The sequence below is a fragment of the Bombina bombina genome, chromosome 2 (assembly GCF_027579735.1).
Source record: "Bombina bombina isolate aBomBom1 chromosome 2, aBomBom1.pri, whole genome shotgun sequence".
Taxonomy (NCBI): Eukaryota; Metazoa; Chordata; class Amphibia; order Anura; family Bombinatoridae; genus Bombina; species Bombina bombina.
In genome coordinates this window covers 32,783,414-32,800,828 of record NC_069500.1, presented here as the reverse complement: position 1 = coordinate 32,800,828, position 17,415 = coordinate 32,783,414, and the positions used below count along the sequence as shown (strand labels likewise).

The window sequence follows — 17,415 nt, the reverse complement described above, 5'->3', positions numbered from 1 at the left end:
AAAGTGTCTACCAGTTTTATAGCCCATATGAAGCCCTTTATTCTGTTTGAGACTAAGAAAATGGCTTACCGGTCCCCATGAGGGGAAATGACAGCCTTCCAGCATTACACAGTCTTGTTAGAAATATGGCTAGTCATACCTTAAGCAGAAAAGTCTGCTAACTGTTTCCCCCAACTGAAGTTCCTTCATCTTAACAGTCCTGTGTGGAAACAGCAATCGATTTTAGTTACTGTCTGCTAAAATCATCTTCCTCTCACAAACAGAAATCTTCATCTTTTTCTGTTTCAGAGTAAATAGTACATACCAGCACTATTTTAAAATAACAAACACTTGATAGTAGAATAAAAAACTACAACTAAACACCACATACTCTTAACCATCTCCGTGGAGATGTTGCCTGTGCAACGGCAAAGAGAATGACTGGGGTGGGCGGAGCCTAGGAGGGACTATATGGCCAGCTTTGCTGGGACTCTTTGCCATTTCCTGTTGGGGAAGAGATATTCCCACAAGTAAGGATGACGCCGTGGACCGGACACACCAATGTTGGAGAAACCTGATGTCCTGGCATTCAGGTGAATAATCTGCATATTTGCATCACAAATAAAAGAATTTAGCTACCCTCAAGGCCTTAATTCTTTCCTGGATCACCTCAAGGGGATCTTCGCTCTCGATCAATTCAGATAAGGAATCACACCAATAGGTAGTGGCTCCAGCCACCGCAGCAACCGCCGCTGCTGGTTCAAACAAATATCCCACGTGATGAAACATCTTTCTCAAAAGAGTTTCTAACTTTATCTATGGGCTCCTTAAACGACAAACTATCCTCCAGCGGGATAATAGTCCGTTTAGCAAGTGTGGATATAGCGCCATCCACCTTAGGGATGGAACCCCACAACTCCAATTGAGAGTCTGGGATCGGGAACAATTTCTTTAAGGAACACGAAGGGGAAAAATAAGAACCAAGTTTTTCATTCGTTCTTAATAATCGCCATCTTTACGGGAACCGAGAGGTCTGTGACACCACCCTATCCTCTAATACAGGTAGTTTAGGTTCTGGAACCTCTAAAGTAGCCAAAAACATAATTTATGCTTACCTGATAAATTCCTTTCTTCTGTAGTGTGATCAGTCCACGGGTCATCATTACTTCTGGGATATTATCTGCTCCCCTACAGGAAGTGCAAGAGGATTCACCCAGCAGAGTTGCTATATAGCTCCTCCCCTCTACGTCACCTCCAGTCATTCGACCAAGGACCAACGAGAAAGGAGAAGCCAAGGGTGTAGTGGTGACTGGAGTATAATTTAAAAAATATTTACCTGCCTTAAAAAACAGGGCGGGCCGTGGACTGATCACACTACAGAAGAAAGGAATTTATCAGGTAAGCATAAATTATGTTTTCTTCTGTTAAGTGTGATCAGTCCACGGGTCATCATTACTTCTGGGATACCAATACCAAAGCAAAAGTACACGGATGACGGGAGGGATAGGCAGGCTCTTTATACAGAAGGAACCACTGCCTGAAGAACCTTTCTCCCAAAAATAGCCTCCGATGAAGCAAAAGTGTCAAATTTGTAAAATTTGGAAAAAGTATGAAGCGAAGACCAAGTTGCAGCCTTGCAAATCTGTTCAACAGAGGCCTCATTCTTAAAGGCCCAAGTGGAAGCCACAGCTCTAGTGGAATGAGCTGTAATTCTTTCAGGAGGCTGCTGTCCAGCAGTCTCATAAGCTAAACGAATTATGCTACGAAGCCAAAAAGAGAGAGAGGTAGCAGAAGCTTTTTGACCTCTCCTCTGACCAGAGTAAACGACAAACAGGGAAGACGTTTGTCGAAAATCTTTAGTTGCCTGTAAATAAAATTTAAGGGCACGAACTACATCCAGATTGTGCAAAAGACGTTCCTTCCTCGAAGAAGGATTTGGGCACAAGGATGGAACAACAATCTCCTGATTGATATTCCTGTTAGTGACTACCTTAGGTAAGAACCCAGGTTTAGTACGCAGAACTACCTTATCCGAGTGAAAAATCAAATAAGGAGAATCACAATGTAAGGCTGATAACTCAGAGACTCTTCGAGCCGAGGAAATAGCCATTAAAAAAAAGAACTTTCCAAGATAACAACTTTATAACAATGGAATGAAGGGGTTCAAACGGAACACCCTGTAAAACGTTAAGAACAAGGTTTAAACTCCATGGTGGAGCCACAGCTTTAAACACAGGTTTAATCCTGGCCAAAGCCTGAATGTCTGGAACTTCTGACAGACGCTTGTGTAACAGAATGGACAGAGCTGAGATCTGTCCCTTTAAGGAACTAGCGGATAACCCCTTTTCTAAACCTTCTTGTAGAAAAGACAATATCCTAGGAATCCTAACCTTACTCCAAGAGTAACCTTTGGATTCGCACCAATATAGGTATTTACGCCATATTTTATGGTAAATCTTTCTGGTAACAGGCTTCCTAGCCTGTATTAAGGTATCAATAACTGACTCCGAAAAACCACGCTTTGATAAGATCAAGCGTTCAATTTCCAAGCAGTCAGCTTCAGAGAAGTTAGATTTTGATGTTTGAAAGGACCCTGAATCAGAAGGTCCTGTTTCAGAGGTAACGACCAAGGTGGACAGAATGACATGTCCACCAGATCTGTATACCAAGTCCTGCGTGGCCATGCAGGCGCTATTAGAATCACTGATGCTTTCTCCTGTTTGATTCTGGCAATCAATCGAGGAAGCATCGGGAAAGGTGGAAACACATAAGCCATCCTGAAGGTCCATGGTGCTGTCAAGGCATCTATCAGGACCGCTTCCGGATCCCTGGATCTGGACCCGTAACGAGGAAGCTTGGCATTCTGTCGAGACGCCATGAGATCTATCTCTGGTTTGCCCCAACGTCGAAGTATTTGGGCAAAGACCTCCGGATGAAGTTCCCACTCCCCCGGATGAAAAGTCTGACGACTTAAGAAATCCGCCTCCCAGTTCTCCACTCCCGGGATGTGGATTGCAGACAGGTGGCAAGAGTGAGACTCTGCCCAGCGAATTATCTTCGATACTTCCATCATTGCTAGGGAGCTTCTTGTCCCTCCCTGATGGTTGATATAAGCTACAGTCGTGATGTTGTCCGACTGGAACCTGATGAACCCCCGAGTTGTTAACTGGGGCCAAGCCAGAAGAGCATTGAGGACTGCTCTCAATTCCAGAATGTTTATTGGAAGGAGACTCTCCTCCTGATTCCATAGTCCCTGAGCCTTCAGAGAATTCCAGACAGCGCCCCAACCTAGTAGGCTGGCGTCTGTTGTTACAATTGACCAGTCTGGCCTGCTGAATGGCATTCCCCTGGACAGATGTGGCCGATAAAGCCACCATAGAAGAGGATTTCTGGTCTCTTGATTCAGATTTAGAGTGGGGGACAAATCTGAGTAATCCCCATTCCACTGACTTAGCATGCACAGTTGCAGTGGTCTGAGATGTAGGCGTGCAAAAGGAACTATGTCCATTGCTGCTACCATTAGTCCGATTACCTCCATGCATTGAGCTACTGACGGGTGTTGAATGGAATGAAGGACACGGCATGCATTTTGAAGTTTTGTTAACCTGTCCTCTGTCAGGTAAATCTTCATTTCTACAGAATCTATCAGAGTCCCCAGGAAGGGAACTCTTGTGAGTGGAAAGAGAGAACTTTTCTCTTCGTTCACTTACCATCCATGCGACCTTAGAAATGCCAGTACTATCTCTGTATGAGATTTGGCAGTTTGAAAGCTTGAAGCTTGTATCAGTATGTCGTCTAAGTACGGAGCTACTGAAATTCCTCGCGGTCTTAGTACCGCCAGAAGAGTGCCCAGAACCTTTGTGAAGATTCTTGGAGCCGTAGCCAGTCCGAATGGAAGAGCTACCAACTGGTAATGCCTGTCTAAAAAGGCAAACCTTAGATACCGGTAATGACTTCTGTGAATCGGTATGTGAAGGTAAGCATCCTTTAAATCCACTGTGGTCATGTACTGACCCTCTTGGATCATGGGCAAAATTGTTCGAATAGTTTCCATCTTGAACGATGGAACTCTTAGGAATTTGTTTAGGATCTTTAAATCCAAGATTGGCCTGAAGGTTCCCTCTTTCTTGGGAACTACAAACAGATTTGAGTAAAACCCTTGTCCTTGTTCCAACCGCGGAACTGGATGGATCACTCCCATTAATAAAAGATCTTGTACGCAGCGTAGAAACGCTTCCTTCTTTGTTAGGTTTGTTGACAACCTTGACAGATGAAATCTCCCTCTTGGGGGAGAGGATTTGAAGTCCAGAAGGTATCCCTGAGATATGATCTCTAACGCCCAGGGATCCTGAACATCTCTTGCCCAAGCCTGGGCGAAGAGGGAAAGTCTGCCCCCCACTAGATCCGGTCCCGGATCGGGGGCCCTCAATTCATGCTGTCTTAGGGGCAGCAGCAGGTTTTCTGGCCTGTTTGCCCCTGTTCCAGGACTGGTTAGGTTTCCAGCCTTGTCTGTAGCGAGCAACAGCTCCTTCCTGTTTTGGTGCAGAGGAAGTTGATGCTGCTCCTTCTTTGAAATTACGAAAGGAACGAAAATTGGACTGTCTAGCCTTGGCTTTGGCCTTGTCCTGAGGCAGGGCATGACCTTTACCTCCTGTAATGTCAGCAATAATCTCTTTCAAGCCGGGCCCGAATAAGGTCTGCCCTTTGAAAGGAATATTAAGCAATTTAGATTTAGACGTAACATCAGCTGACCAGGATTTCAGCCACAGAGCTCTGCGTGCCTGAATGGCGAATCCTGAATTTTTAGCCGCAAGTTTAGTTAAATGTACTACGGCATCTGAAATAAATGAATTAGCTAACTTAAGGAATTTAAGTTTGTGTGTGATGTCATCTAGTGTGGATGATTGAAGTGTCTCTTCCAGAGACTCAAACCAAAATGCTGCTGCAGCCGTGACAGGCGCAATACATGCAAGAGGTTGCAATATAAACCCTTGTTGAACAAACATTTTCTTAAGGTAACCCTCTAATTTTTTATCCATTGGATCTGAAAAAGCACAGCTATCCTCCACTGGGATAGTGGTACGCTTAGCTAAAGTAGAAACTGCTCCCTCCACCTTAGGGACCATTTGCCATAAGTCCCGTGTGGCGGCGTCTATTGGAAACATCTTTCTGAATATAGGAGGGGGTGAGAAAGGCACACCGGGTCTATCCCACTCCTTAGTAACAATGTCAGTAAGTCTCTTAGGTATAGGAAAAACGTCAGTACTCGTCGGTACCGCAAAATATTTATCCAACCTACACATTTTCTCTGGGATTGCAACTGTGTTACAATCATTCAGAGCCGCTAATACCTCCCCTAGTAACACACGGAGGTTCTCAAGCTTAAATTTAAAATCTGAAATGTCTGAGTCCAGTTTATTTGGATCAGAACCGTCACCCACAGAATGAAGCTCTCCGTCTTCACGTTCTGCAAACTGTGACGCAGTATCAGACATGGCCCTTGCATTATCAGCGCACTCTGTTCTCACCCCAGAGTGATCACGTTTACCTCTTAGTTCTGGTAGTTTAGCCAAAACTTCAGTCATAACAGTAGCCATATCTTGTAATGTGATTTGTAATGGCCGCCCAGATGTATTCGGCGCTACAATATCACGCACCTCCTGAGCGGGAGATGCAGGTACTGACACGTGAGGCGAGTTAGTCGGCATAACTCTCCCCTCGTTTGGTGAAATATGTTCAATTTGTACAGATTGACTGTTTTTTAAAGTAGCATCAATACATTTAGTACATAAATTTCTATTGGGCTCCACCTTGGCATTAACACATATAGCACAGAGATATTCCTCTGAATCAGACATGTTTAACACACTAGCAAATAAACAGCAACTTGAAAATACTTTTCAAAGTAATTTACAAATAATATGAAAACGAACTGTGCCTTTAAGAAGCACAGAAAAAAATTATAACAGTTAAAATAATTAAGTTATAGCATCAATCTTTGTCAGAATATACAGTTTTAGCAAAGGATTGTTCCCCTCAGCAATTAAACAACACAACTTTAGCAAAGGTTTAATCCCATTAGCAAAGATAACAATTTCTGAAAGCAGGAAACAAATTACAGAATAAACGTTTTTATCTCAGTCAAACTATAATTCTCACAGCTCTGCTGTGCTGACTGAAATATTTGATGCATAGTAAAAGCGCCCCTCCCCCACACACACAGCAGTGAGGGAGAACAGAAACTGACAGAAAAAAACAGATTTAAGCAACTGCCAAGTGGAAAAATAGTGCCCAAACATTTATTCACTCAGTACCTCAGTAAATGAAAACGATTTTACATTCCAGCAAAAACGTTAAACATAATCTCTAGTTATTAAACAGCTTTATGTCTTTCTTACAGTGTAAATCTAGTGAAGTACCATTCTCCCAGAATACTGAAGTGTAAAGTATACATACATGACATTATATCGGTATGGCAGGATTTTCTCATCAATTCCATTGTCAGAAAAAGAAAACTGCTACATACCTCTATGCAGATTCATCTGCCCGCTGTCCCCTGATCTGAAGTTTACCTCACTCCTCAGATGGCCGAGAACAGCAATATGATCTTAACTACTCCGGCTAAAATCATAGCAAAACTCTGGTAGATTCTTCCTCAAACTCTGCCAGAGAGGTAATAACACACTCCGGTGTTATTTTAAAATAAACTTTTGATTGAAGATATAAAACTAAGTATAATCACCATAGTCCTCTCACACGACCTATCTAGTTGCTGGGTGCAAGAGAATGACTGGAGGTGACGTAGAGGGGAGGAGCTATATAGCAACTCTGCTGGGTGAATCCTCTTGCACTTCCTGTAGGGGAGCAGATAATATCCCAGAAGTAATGATGACCCGTGGACTGATCACACTTAACAGAAGAAACTTCCTTTAACAGGAAGTGTAAGTGTTCAATCCTAAATCTAAAGTCTGGTTCCTCCAGAGGCCTAGAGGCAGCAGATTCCATCCCAGAAAGAGCATCCTCTGAAGTATCAGAGGCGTCATCAGCGGACAATCTTGAATCAGATAAATCCAACAAGTTAGTAGATAACCCCTGGGAAGGATAGCAATATTTAACCTTGCGCTTAGAAGGGCGAGGTAAAGAACTGAAGGCCGCAGACACTGCCATTTGTAGCTGATCAGTAAAGTTTGGCGGTAAAAAGGGCCCCTCCAGAAGGAGGATTAGTAGTGGAATGGGAAGATGCAAGTGTAATAGGAGATGACTGCAGGGAATGCACCTCACGGAAAGGAAACTTTCAGAGGTGGACGGCTCAGTGTTACTAGACATCTTGGTTTTCTTAGATATAAATTACTTTATCAAGGCATGTGGAACATAATTAAGCAGGATGATATACCGTAGCCTCCTCATTATAGACAGTTATTAGACTTTGATACGTTAGAGGGTACTCCCTCTTTACCCGAGTCCTCTATAGCTTGCTCTTGTTAGATATATATATATATATATATATATATATATACACACACACAAAGAGAAAACCCAGCACTCACTTACAAGCTCTCAGCTAAGATTTAAAAGCAAAAATGGAAAGGTTAGTCACCGCATCTGGCCAAATGGGACAAGCTCAGGTACCACGTCAAGGTCCTCTCCAATACCTGAGACCCTAAAACAGCCACACAATGCAAGCTTTCACATCCATACAAACTGAAAACAAACAAACAGCTTCCTGTGAGTGCTAGTGGCACCCAGGGCTGAGCATGTTGCAGGGTCATAGGATGTGTACCCGGTCCGGTATGAGAGTGCAGTTCCCTTCCGTGTTTTGTATATGTCTAGGGTGATTACATATTCCTGTGCACCCTTTTTTTGTTTTCAGTTTGTTTGGATTTGAAAGCTTGCATTGTGTGGCTGTTTTAGGGTCTCAGGTATTGGAGAGGACCTTGACGTGGTACCTGAGCTTGTCCCATTTGGCCAGATGCGGTGACTAACCTTTCCATTTTTGCTTTTAAATCTTAGCTGAGAGCTTGTAAGTGAGTGCTGGGTTTTCTCTGTGTGTTGTATTAATTTGTTTTGTAATTTTCCCTATGGTTCTTGCACCCAGACCTGTCTGGGGTTAACTGCTTGTGGCTCTGGGGACAGCACAGCTTCCTGTGAGTGCCAGTGGCACCCAGGGCTGAGCATGTTGCAGGGTCATAGGATGTGTACCCGGTCCGGTATGAGAGTGCAGTTCCCTTCCGTGTTTTGTATATGTCTAGGGTGATTACATATTCCTGTGCACCCTTTTTTAGTTTTCAGTTTGTTTGGATTTGAAAGCTTGCATTGTGTGGCTCTTTTAGGGTCTCAGGTATTGGAGAGGACCTTGACGTGGTACCTGAGCTTGTCCCATTTGGCCAGATGCGGTGACTAACCTTTCCATTTTTGCTTTTAAATCTTAGCTGAGAGCTTGTAAGTGAGTGCTGGGTTTTCTCTGTGTGTTGTATTAATTTGTTTTGTAATTTTCCCTATGGTTCTTGCACCCAGACCTGTCTGGGGTTAACTGCTTGTGGCTCTGGGGACAGCACAGCTTCCTGTGAGTGCCAGTGGCACCCAGGGCTGAGCATGTTGCAGGGTCATAGGATGTGTACCCGGTCCGGTATGAGAGTGCAGTTCCCTTCCGTGTTTTATTTATATATATATATATATATATATATATATATATATATATATATATATATATATATATATATATATATATATATATATATATATATATATATATATATATATATATATATATATATATATATATATATATATATATAACCTTTATACCCCCCAATGGCTGGTACACTAACCACCTCCTATGACCCAGGCCCCACAGAGCAACCGCTTTGTCTCCTGTAAACCGCACGGTCAGGAAAAAGGAAATCAGTGTGACCACACCCGGTCACGTGGTGCGCCATGCAGGACCTCCCCCAGCTACAGGAAAAAGCACGCCAAACCTAACAGGTTGCACAGCTATCCAAAAAACGAACGTAAAATATGAATGTTGTAACATCTGCCTGTATATAACCCTGAGTTCTAAATTATTGCTGGATAGAAGAGCTTCCCTAGAGGGCCACACTCCCTGAGCTTTGTGACCCTCCCAGACCACTCCCAACCTGATAAACTTGCATCCGTAAAGATCATCTGCCACTCTGGCCTGAGGAAACTCATACTTCTGGAAAGTGGACCTGAAGACATCCACCATGACAGGAACTTCGTCACTTCTTGATCTAAGTGGATGATCTGGGACAAGACTGAAGGATGGAGCATGAACCAAGATTTTGTCCACATATGCAGAAACCCCTTATCACAGAAATTAGTGCTCCAAGAACTTTGCTGAAAAGTTGAGGAGCAGTTGCTAAGCCAAAGTGACAAAGCCACAAACTGGCAGTGTTTGCTCAGAAAGGTGAATCAGAAACCGGTGATTATCTGGGTGAATTGGAATGTGAATATACGCCTATGTTTGTCATGAACTGACCTTGAATCACCAGGGAAAGGGTAGATATGGTCTCCATTTTGAGGGAAAGGACCCTCAAGAACCTGTTCAAATTTTTTATGTCCAAAACAGGATCCTTCACACACAGTAAGAAATCTGTTCTCTCTTCTGGAAACATGGGACAATAGAAACCTTCCTCAATGGGGATGCAATCTGAAATGTATCCTGTATCTACACACACAAAAAAAAAAAAAAAAAAAAAAAAAAAAAGGGGAGGTTAGTTAGGCCCCTACCGGGGAAGAGTCTGGATTGGGGACACACCGTCATGCAGACTTATTGTCTGCGGAAGGCTTCTTAGATTTGTTCCATGTTCAGTCTCCACGTAGGTCTGGAAGAGTTTGATTTCTGAACACAGAAGACTTTTGGCCCTTGTTCTGATGAAAGAAAAAAAATCTGCCATTAGATTTCCCCTTACACCTATTCTTCATATCCTGGGGTAAGAAAGCTCCCTTTCCCCCCCCGTGACAGTAGAAATAACAGAGTCCAGGCCAGGACCAAACAAGGTTTTACACTTGATAGCAAACGTTAATAACCTAGACTTGGAAAACCATGTCTGCTAATTAAGATTTTAGCCAAAGAGCCCTTCGGCCGCAACAGCCAAGGCTGTATTCTTTGCATTTATGCAGATGATCTGGATAATTGCATCAGAAATTAAGGCCCTTGAAATCTTCAAACAGTGGAGACGATCTTGAATCTCCTCCAAGGGAGACTCTTAAGATATAAGATAGTTCAAGAATCACACCAGAAAGCACCCACCCCTGCAGTAATCCCAATTGCAGGTTGGAACATTAATGCACCTTGCAGGAGGCCTTTCTGAGAAAACCCTCCAGTTTTCTCTGTCCATTGGGTCCTTAAAAGAAGTGCTATCTTCTAGAGGGATTGTGGTTCTCCTAACCAAAGTGGAGATTTATTGTTGGAACAGAAAAGAGCTTCCTGAACACAGGAGAAGACTTAAATGGAAGACCAGGTTTGCCCCATTCATTAGCAATAATTTCAGAAAAAAGTGTCAGGACCGGAAAGGTGTCTGGAATCTTAGCCTTCAGAAGGTCTAAAGATCAGGTCCAGCTGCTAACCTTGATTTTCCTCAACTGGTAATGTTTTTAGAACTTCTTTCACTAAGGAACACACTGCTGTGCAGGCGGGTGTACTGCCACCAATTTAAATAGTAAGCAATGATTTGCGGGTATAATAACTTCACAAGGTCCCTCAGACAAGAGGACATCTGTGAAGGCAGAACTAGTGTGCCTAATGATACCCCAACCCTAATAGGGAACACAGCTGAAAAGTAGAAATTAAGGGATAGAGACTAAGTTCCTGTAAACTTATACTCCATAAAATGAAGGCTGAAACCGGTTAGGCCCAACTAGCTTACTAAGCTCCCCATACTTTTCACATACCCACAGAGCTAATAGTGTGACTATCACTCTCCCGAAGCTCCAGTATGGAGGTCCCACCACCCTCTTATGGCTGGTGCTGTCTGTGTCAAGTCTGAGATGTGAGCTCCTTAAGAAGCAATGTCGGCTTACTCTGATGCCGAAGTGCTGAAGAGGGTCAGGAATGCGCGCCAAAAGCTTAACCCCTTTCCTTCTGCAGGGCATCACAATAGCTGCATCCTCTGCCACATGGTTGACCACCATTGGTTACTCAGCGCTGCCTTAACTGCGCCTATCATAGAAGCACTACTCGCTGTACCCGTGAGTTAAAGACACAGTATACACGTTCCGGGTGTCATCACAACCTGGGTCCCTGCCAATCCTCCTGGGTATAATATCCCCCGAGTAGTTTGCCCAGATTGAGACAGCATGTTACAGTACATACAACCCTGTAAAACAAAAGTTTATACCTCAACTGTTGTGCATAAACTTATGCACTGCTTTAAAGGTAATTTGGCAGAATATTGACTAAAGGCACCACCAGTAGGGTATTTACTAAGTACCTTTAAACATGAGTGCCCCTTGATATAGACTAAGTCTCTTGCAGAGTATACCCTCCTCCAGCAACTGAAAAGAAAGCAGGGAGAGATTTGTACAGCAGTCCTGTCCCCTTGTGTCACCGACAACTGGGGCTAAGCTCAGGAATACTTGCACCTGTCAACTGGAGGAGGCTTGGGAATTTCCCAGAGACACCCGAGATCTACTACATCCCTCTCTTCCAGGACATTTCCTCTGAGGGATACTATAATCCAAATATTTATTAACACCTCTATCCTTGATCTCTTCTTGAAGACGCAAAGAACTACGAGAGAGAGGGAAGGAGGGATTCTTAAAGCTCTGGTGAGGGGTGTCTTGGCCTCCTCCTGGTGGCCAGGTGAAGTATATCTTAAGAGTAAGATCATCGACTCTCACAACCATTAGAAAGAAGATGCTTAAAAATCTCCGGTATTTTTGGCAAATTTCTCTGAAATTCCCGGTAGTGAATGGGTTAATAAACAAGGTTATAAAGAATACTGTGTGTTTTTTCTTAAGCACTATATTTAAAAGAAAGTAACGCTCATATAAAAAGGGACTTGCGGTATATTTATATCATTTTAATCTGTGCATATATGAGACATGGACATTTATTCACACCTGATAACCTGGCTAATATTAGAAAAATGTTTTTTAAACTTTATTTTTATAAACTTCTGCTTGTACTTTATATACCCAAGACACACAAAGTTTCAAAGAGGGTTTTCTAGGACTTGCGGTAGCTGAAACTTGAGTTTGAAAATGATATCCTAAAGCCATGTGTAACTGCCTTGCACTTCAGGGTTCCCAAGGCCTGGGGACGTCACCACAAACAAGCATGTTATGTCACCAGTACCACTGGTTTCCCCCAGCAATGCCGAACCACTAGGCCATCAGGGATAAGGAGGTTAGTGTAGGTGGGGAGGGAGATGGGCAACAATGATCTCCCAAAACTCAACCACTTATCAGCACTTTAGGTGTTAATTTTAGCTTGTTTAATCCCCTTTACCATTACAACTTGCCATACCTTTTGGGGTGTATCGAGGGTTGAGGACAGCCGGCAGCACGAAGCGTACAGCACCATCAGCCTCCAGTGGCAGCTCACGCACATAGCTTAGTGTTACCTCTGCCTCCTCACCAGGTGGCAAATTCCCGACACTGCAGCTAAAGATGTCAGAAGAGCTCTCATCCTCCTCCAACAGGAAAGCCTCCTGGCCCTGGCTAATGGCATCATCATAAGTTTTATGGGCCTGTCAGACACAGAAAATGTCAAATGTAACAAAATGATAAAGTTAAACTCTAAATAAATGCTGGAGTTTTCCTGAGAAAAGACTGAATACCAACTCCTAGAATTAAGATATATGTCGCTGGATAGTAAAATGACCATGGTACTAGAGGTCTTGGATAATGTTTGACACTACAATTTGGAGCTACCTGCTTCTTCTCCTGAAGATCCGCAATAATCCTTTTTCCTTGCACTGTTGCTACAAAGTTGTATACAGCAGAGTCTTCATCCATAGGAAATACAAAAACCGCCTCCACTGCTTGCTCCTCCACATTCTTATACTTGAGGGTTGCGGTAACATCGGCCACAAAGCCTTTCACTTGGACATCAACAGAGATTCCACGTAGGGGAACTGGGGAAACAGTATTGGAAAATAACAGAAATATATAAATGCTACTCTTTCCTAAAAATTATAGAAATATTTAAAATACAATGCCTCTTTAATACACTTTATTTCTGTAGTTGAGGGATGAATTTCAAGGCAATGAATATGGAGCATTAAAAAGGGACATGAAACCCAAAACGTATCTTTCATAATTTAGACAGAGCATACAATGTTAAATAACTTTCATATATCATTCTATTATCAAATATGCTTCATTCTCCTGGTATCCTTTGTTGCAGGAGAAGTGATGCACTAGGAGCTAGCTGAATACATCAGGTGAGCCAAAGACAAAAGCCATTTATGTGCAGCCACCAATCATAAGACAGTAGTACACTGCAGCTCCCGAGTCTTCCTAGGTATTCAATTCAACAAAGATACCTAAATAATGAAGCACAATTATATAACAGGCTAATTTTAAATGTTTTCAATATTTGTTGCATCATTAAATCAATGTATATGCATCATCATATCGCAAGTCTAGCCATGTATACACAGTATCATATCACAAGACTAGCCATGTATACACAGTAGTATATTACAAGACTAGCCATGTATACACAGTAGTATATCACAAGACTAGCCATGTATACACAGTAGTATATCACAAGACTAGCCATGTATATACAGTAGTATATCACAAGACTAGCTATGTATACACAGTATTATATCACAAGACTAGCTATGTATACACATTATTATATCACAAGTCTAGCTATGTATACACAGTAGTATATCACAAGACTAGCTATGTATATGTTACAGTTAAAGTGCACATTACCTATCTTATCTGCAGATTAACTAGGGTGATCAGTTAAAGTGCAGAAAAATTGTTTCATTTCTCAAATTACCTAGGTAATCTGCACATTACCTACTAGGCACTAGTTAAAGTGCAAAAAAAATGCACTTTAGCGGATATATATATATATATATATACACACACACTAAAGGGAGTCCCATGGTTTTTCCTATGATAATCAGTTCATATCACTTTTTTTTTTAGAGAGCCTGGGGCACTTTCTTCTGAAAATGGAGGTAAAAACAAAATCTTAAAGGGCAGTGCGGCGCACTTTATGCATCATTCATTGCCCAAGAACACATCAACTACTTAACAAGTTTATAGTAGTTTTCCCACAGGTATAACAACTGCTCTCATTCTGTTTTTGCATTTATTAGCATTTTGGCCTCTACACTTCTAAGCATTGTATATTTCCCATTCTGCATTGTTACAGAATCGACTTCCCTGCAACCCATTGTGGAATTATGCAATGAGCACAAATAAATGTAAGAACATCGTACTGAGAATGTGAAATATCTGCCATTCTAGCTGTAATGTATCTGTGATAATACAGTTGAAAAACAAATTATACACTTTCAAGCATTTTAGCTTTTTAGAAAAGTTTGTTTCTCTCATGTAAACTGTTTATTGAAAAAGAAGCCGAAGAATGTTCCGATTTCGGCCGAGGGCAGATACGCTCCAGAGTGCTCTGTTATAATCAGAGCCTCGGGCGCCGCAAATGCCTCTGGGAACCTTACCATGGGTCCCAGCCCGCACGTCTTGAAATTCTCTGTCTGGGAAATTATCTATCTATCGAAGCTATAATATATAGATAGATTTGATAGATAATTTCCCAGACAAAGAATTTCAAGACGTGCGGGCTGACACCCATGGTAAGGTTCCCAGAGGCAGTTGCGGCGCCCGAGGCTCTGATTAGAACAGAGCACTCTGGAGCGTATCTGCCCTCGGACGAAATCGGAACATTCTTCGGCTTCTTTTTCAATAAACAGTTTACATGAGAGAAACAAACTTTTCCAACTTTAACTACACGGAAGCAGTTAATGTGCACATTACCTAGGTAAAGTGCAGATTCTGCACTTTAACTGAGCAAATCATTTAATCTGCAGCTTAGCTAGGTAATGTGCACATTAACTGTTTCTGCACTTTTACTGTAACATATACACAGTATCATATCACAAGTCTAGCTATGTATACACAGTATCATATCAGAAGACTAGCTATGTATACACAGTATCATATCACAAGTCTAGCTATGTATACACAGTATCATATCAGAAGACTAGCTATGTATACACAGTATCATATCAGAAGACTAGCTATGTATACACAGTATCATATCACAAGACTAGCCATGTATACACAGTAGTATATCACAAGACTAGCCATGTATACACAGTAGTATATCACAAGACTAGCTATGTATACACAGTAGTATATCACAAGACTAGCTATGTATACACAGTATTATATCACAAGTCTAGCTATGTATACACAGTATCATATCAGAAGACTAGCTATGTATACACAGTATCATATCACAAGACTAGCTATGTATACACAGTAGAATATCACAAGACTAGCCATGTATACACAGTAGTATATCACAAGACTAGCTATGTATACACAGTAGTATATCACAAGAATAGCTACACATACAAACAATATTAGTCATAATAGGCACAGAAAAGAATGAGCAGAAGTCTGACCTGGTTTCTTGGAACATACAATGATGAGGCCGCAGCAGACAGTCATGTTGCTAGCTGAGCTGTAAAGAGATCAGAATGTTTGTTTATTCCCTCTAACATTTGCAAATGAGAAAATCAAGCTACACAAAATAGGAATTTCACAAAGTTCCAAAGAGTTTTAAAATTGTCTACAGGAACCAGCATTCAAACATTATATAGGGAGTTGTGCTCACTAACGGCAAGATTACGGATTGGAGCTTAACTGTTTGCAGGCAAGCAATAAGGGTATTATCGCTGGTGTTTGTGATCGTCAGGTTTTACACTCTTATAACGAGTTGAAAGTAAATGCGATCGCTTGAGCGCAATTGCGATTTACGATAAAATGACTTCAGCATCCTCAGAGCTCTGGTTAACTATTTCGCAAAACTAAAAAAAAAAAACTGAATTTATATCTTAACTGATAAATGCCTTTCTCCTACGGTGTGTCCGGTCCACGGCTTCATCCTTACTTGTGGGAACCAATACCAAAGCTTTAGGACACGGATGAAGGGAGGGAACAAGTCAGGCGACCTAAACGGAAGGCACCACGGCTTGCAAAACCTTTCTCCCAAAAACAGCCTCCGAAGAAGCAAAAGTATCGAATTTGTAAAATTTTGTAAAAGTATGCAGTGAAGACCGAGTCGCTGCCTTACAAATCTGATCAACAGAAGCCTCGTTCTTGAAGGCCCATGTGGAAGCCACAGCCCTAGTAGAGTGAGCTGTAATTCGTTCAGGAGCCGTCCGGCAGTCTCATAAGCCAATCGGATGATGCTTTTCAGCCAAAAGGAAAGAGAGGTAGCAGTAGCTTTCTGCCCTCTCCTCTTACCAGAATAAACAACAAACAAGGATGAAGTTTGTCTGAAATCCTTAGTTGCCTCTAAGTAGAATTTTAGAGCACGGACCACATCTAGGTTGTGTAACAAACGTTCCTTCTTTGAAACTGGATTCGGACACAGGGAAGGAACAACTATTTCCTGGTTAATATTCCTGTTGGAAACCACCTTTGGAAGAAAACCAGGTTTGGTACGTAAAACTACCTTATCTGAATGGAAAACCAGATAGGGAGTAGAACACTGCAGAGCAGATAATTCAGAAACAGCAACCAAAAACAGAACTTTCCAAGATAGTAACTTAATATCTATGGAATGTAAGGGTTCAAACGGGACCCCTTGAAGAACTGAAAGAACTAAGTTTAGACTCCATGGAGGAGTCATAGGTCTGTAGACAGGCTTGATTCTAACTAATGCCTGTACATCTGGCACGGCTGCCAGTCGTTTGTGTAACATAACAGACAGAGCAGATATCTGTCCTTTTAAGGAACTAGCTGACAAACCTTTATCCAAACCCTCTTGGAGAAAGGAAAGTATTCTAGGAATTTTGATTTTACTCCAAGAAAATCCTTTGGAATTGCACCAACAGATATATTTTTGCCATATCTTATGGTAAATTTTCCTAGTCACTGGTTTTCTGGTTTGAACCAGAGTGTCTATAACCGAATCAGAAAACCCACGCTTAGATAGAATCAAGCATTCAATTTCCAAGCAGTCAGTTGCAGAGAGACTAGATTTGGGTGTCTGAATGGACCTTGAACTAGAAGATCCTGCCTCAAAGGTAGCTTCCATGGTGGAACCGATGACATATTCACCAGATCTGCATACCAAGTCCTGCGTGGCCACGCAGGAGCTATTAGAATCACAGAGGCCTTCTCCTGTTTGATCCTGGCTACAAGCCTGGGAAGGAGAGGGAACGGTGGAAACACATAAGCCAGATTGAACGACCAGGGCGC

The 17,415-nt window shown here is 42.1% G+C and overlaps 1 protein-coding gene across 1 annotated transcript in view; it reads right to left on the bottom strand.

Moving 5' to 3' along the window:
- Nucleotides 1-17,415, bottom strand: part of LOC128648384 (von Willebrand factor A domain-containing protein 5A) — a 314,477-nt gene that overhangs the window by 241,094 nt on the left and 55,968 nt on the right. The window contains exons 2-4 of the mRNA XM_053700991.1: nt 15,612-15,670; nt 12,874-13,076; nt 12,467-12,689 (exon numbers count right to left, since the gene is read on the bottom strand). Of these exons, the coding sequence (XP_053556966.1) occupies nt 12,467-12,689; nt 12,874-13,076; nt 15,612-15,657 (472 nt within the window). The 5' untranslated portion in view covers nt 15,658-15,670. The remainder of the gene's footprint in view (nt 1-12,466; nt 12,690-12,873; nt 13,077-15,611; nt 15,671-17,415) is intronic.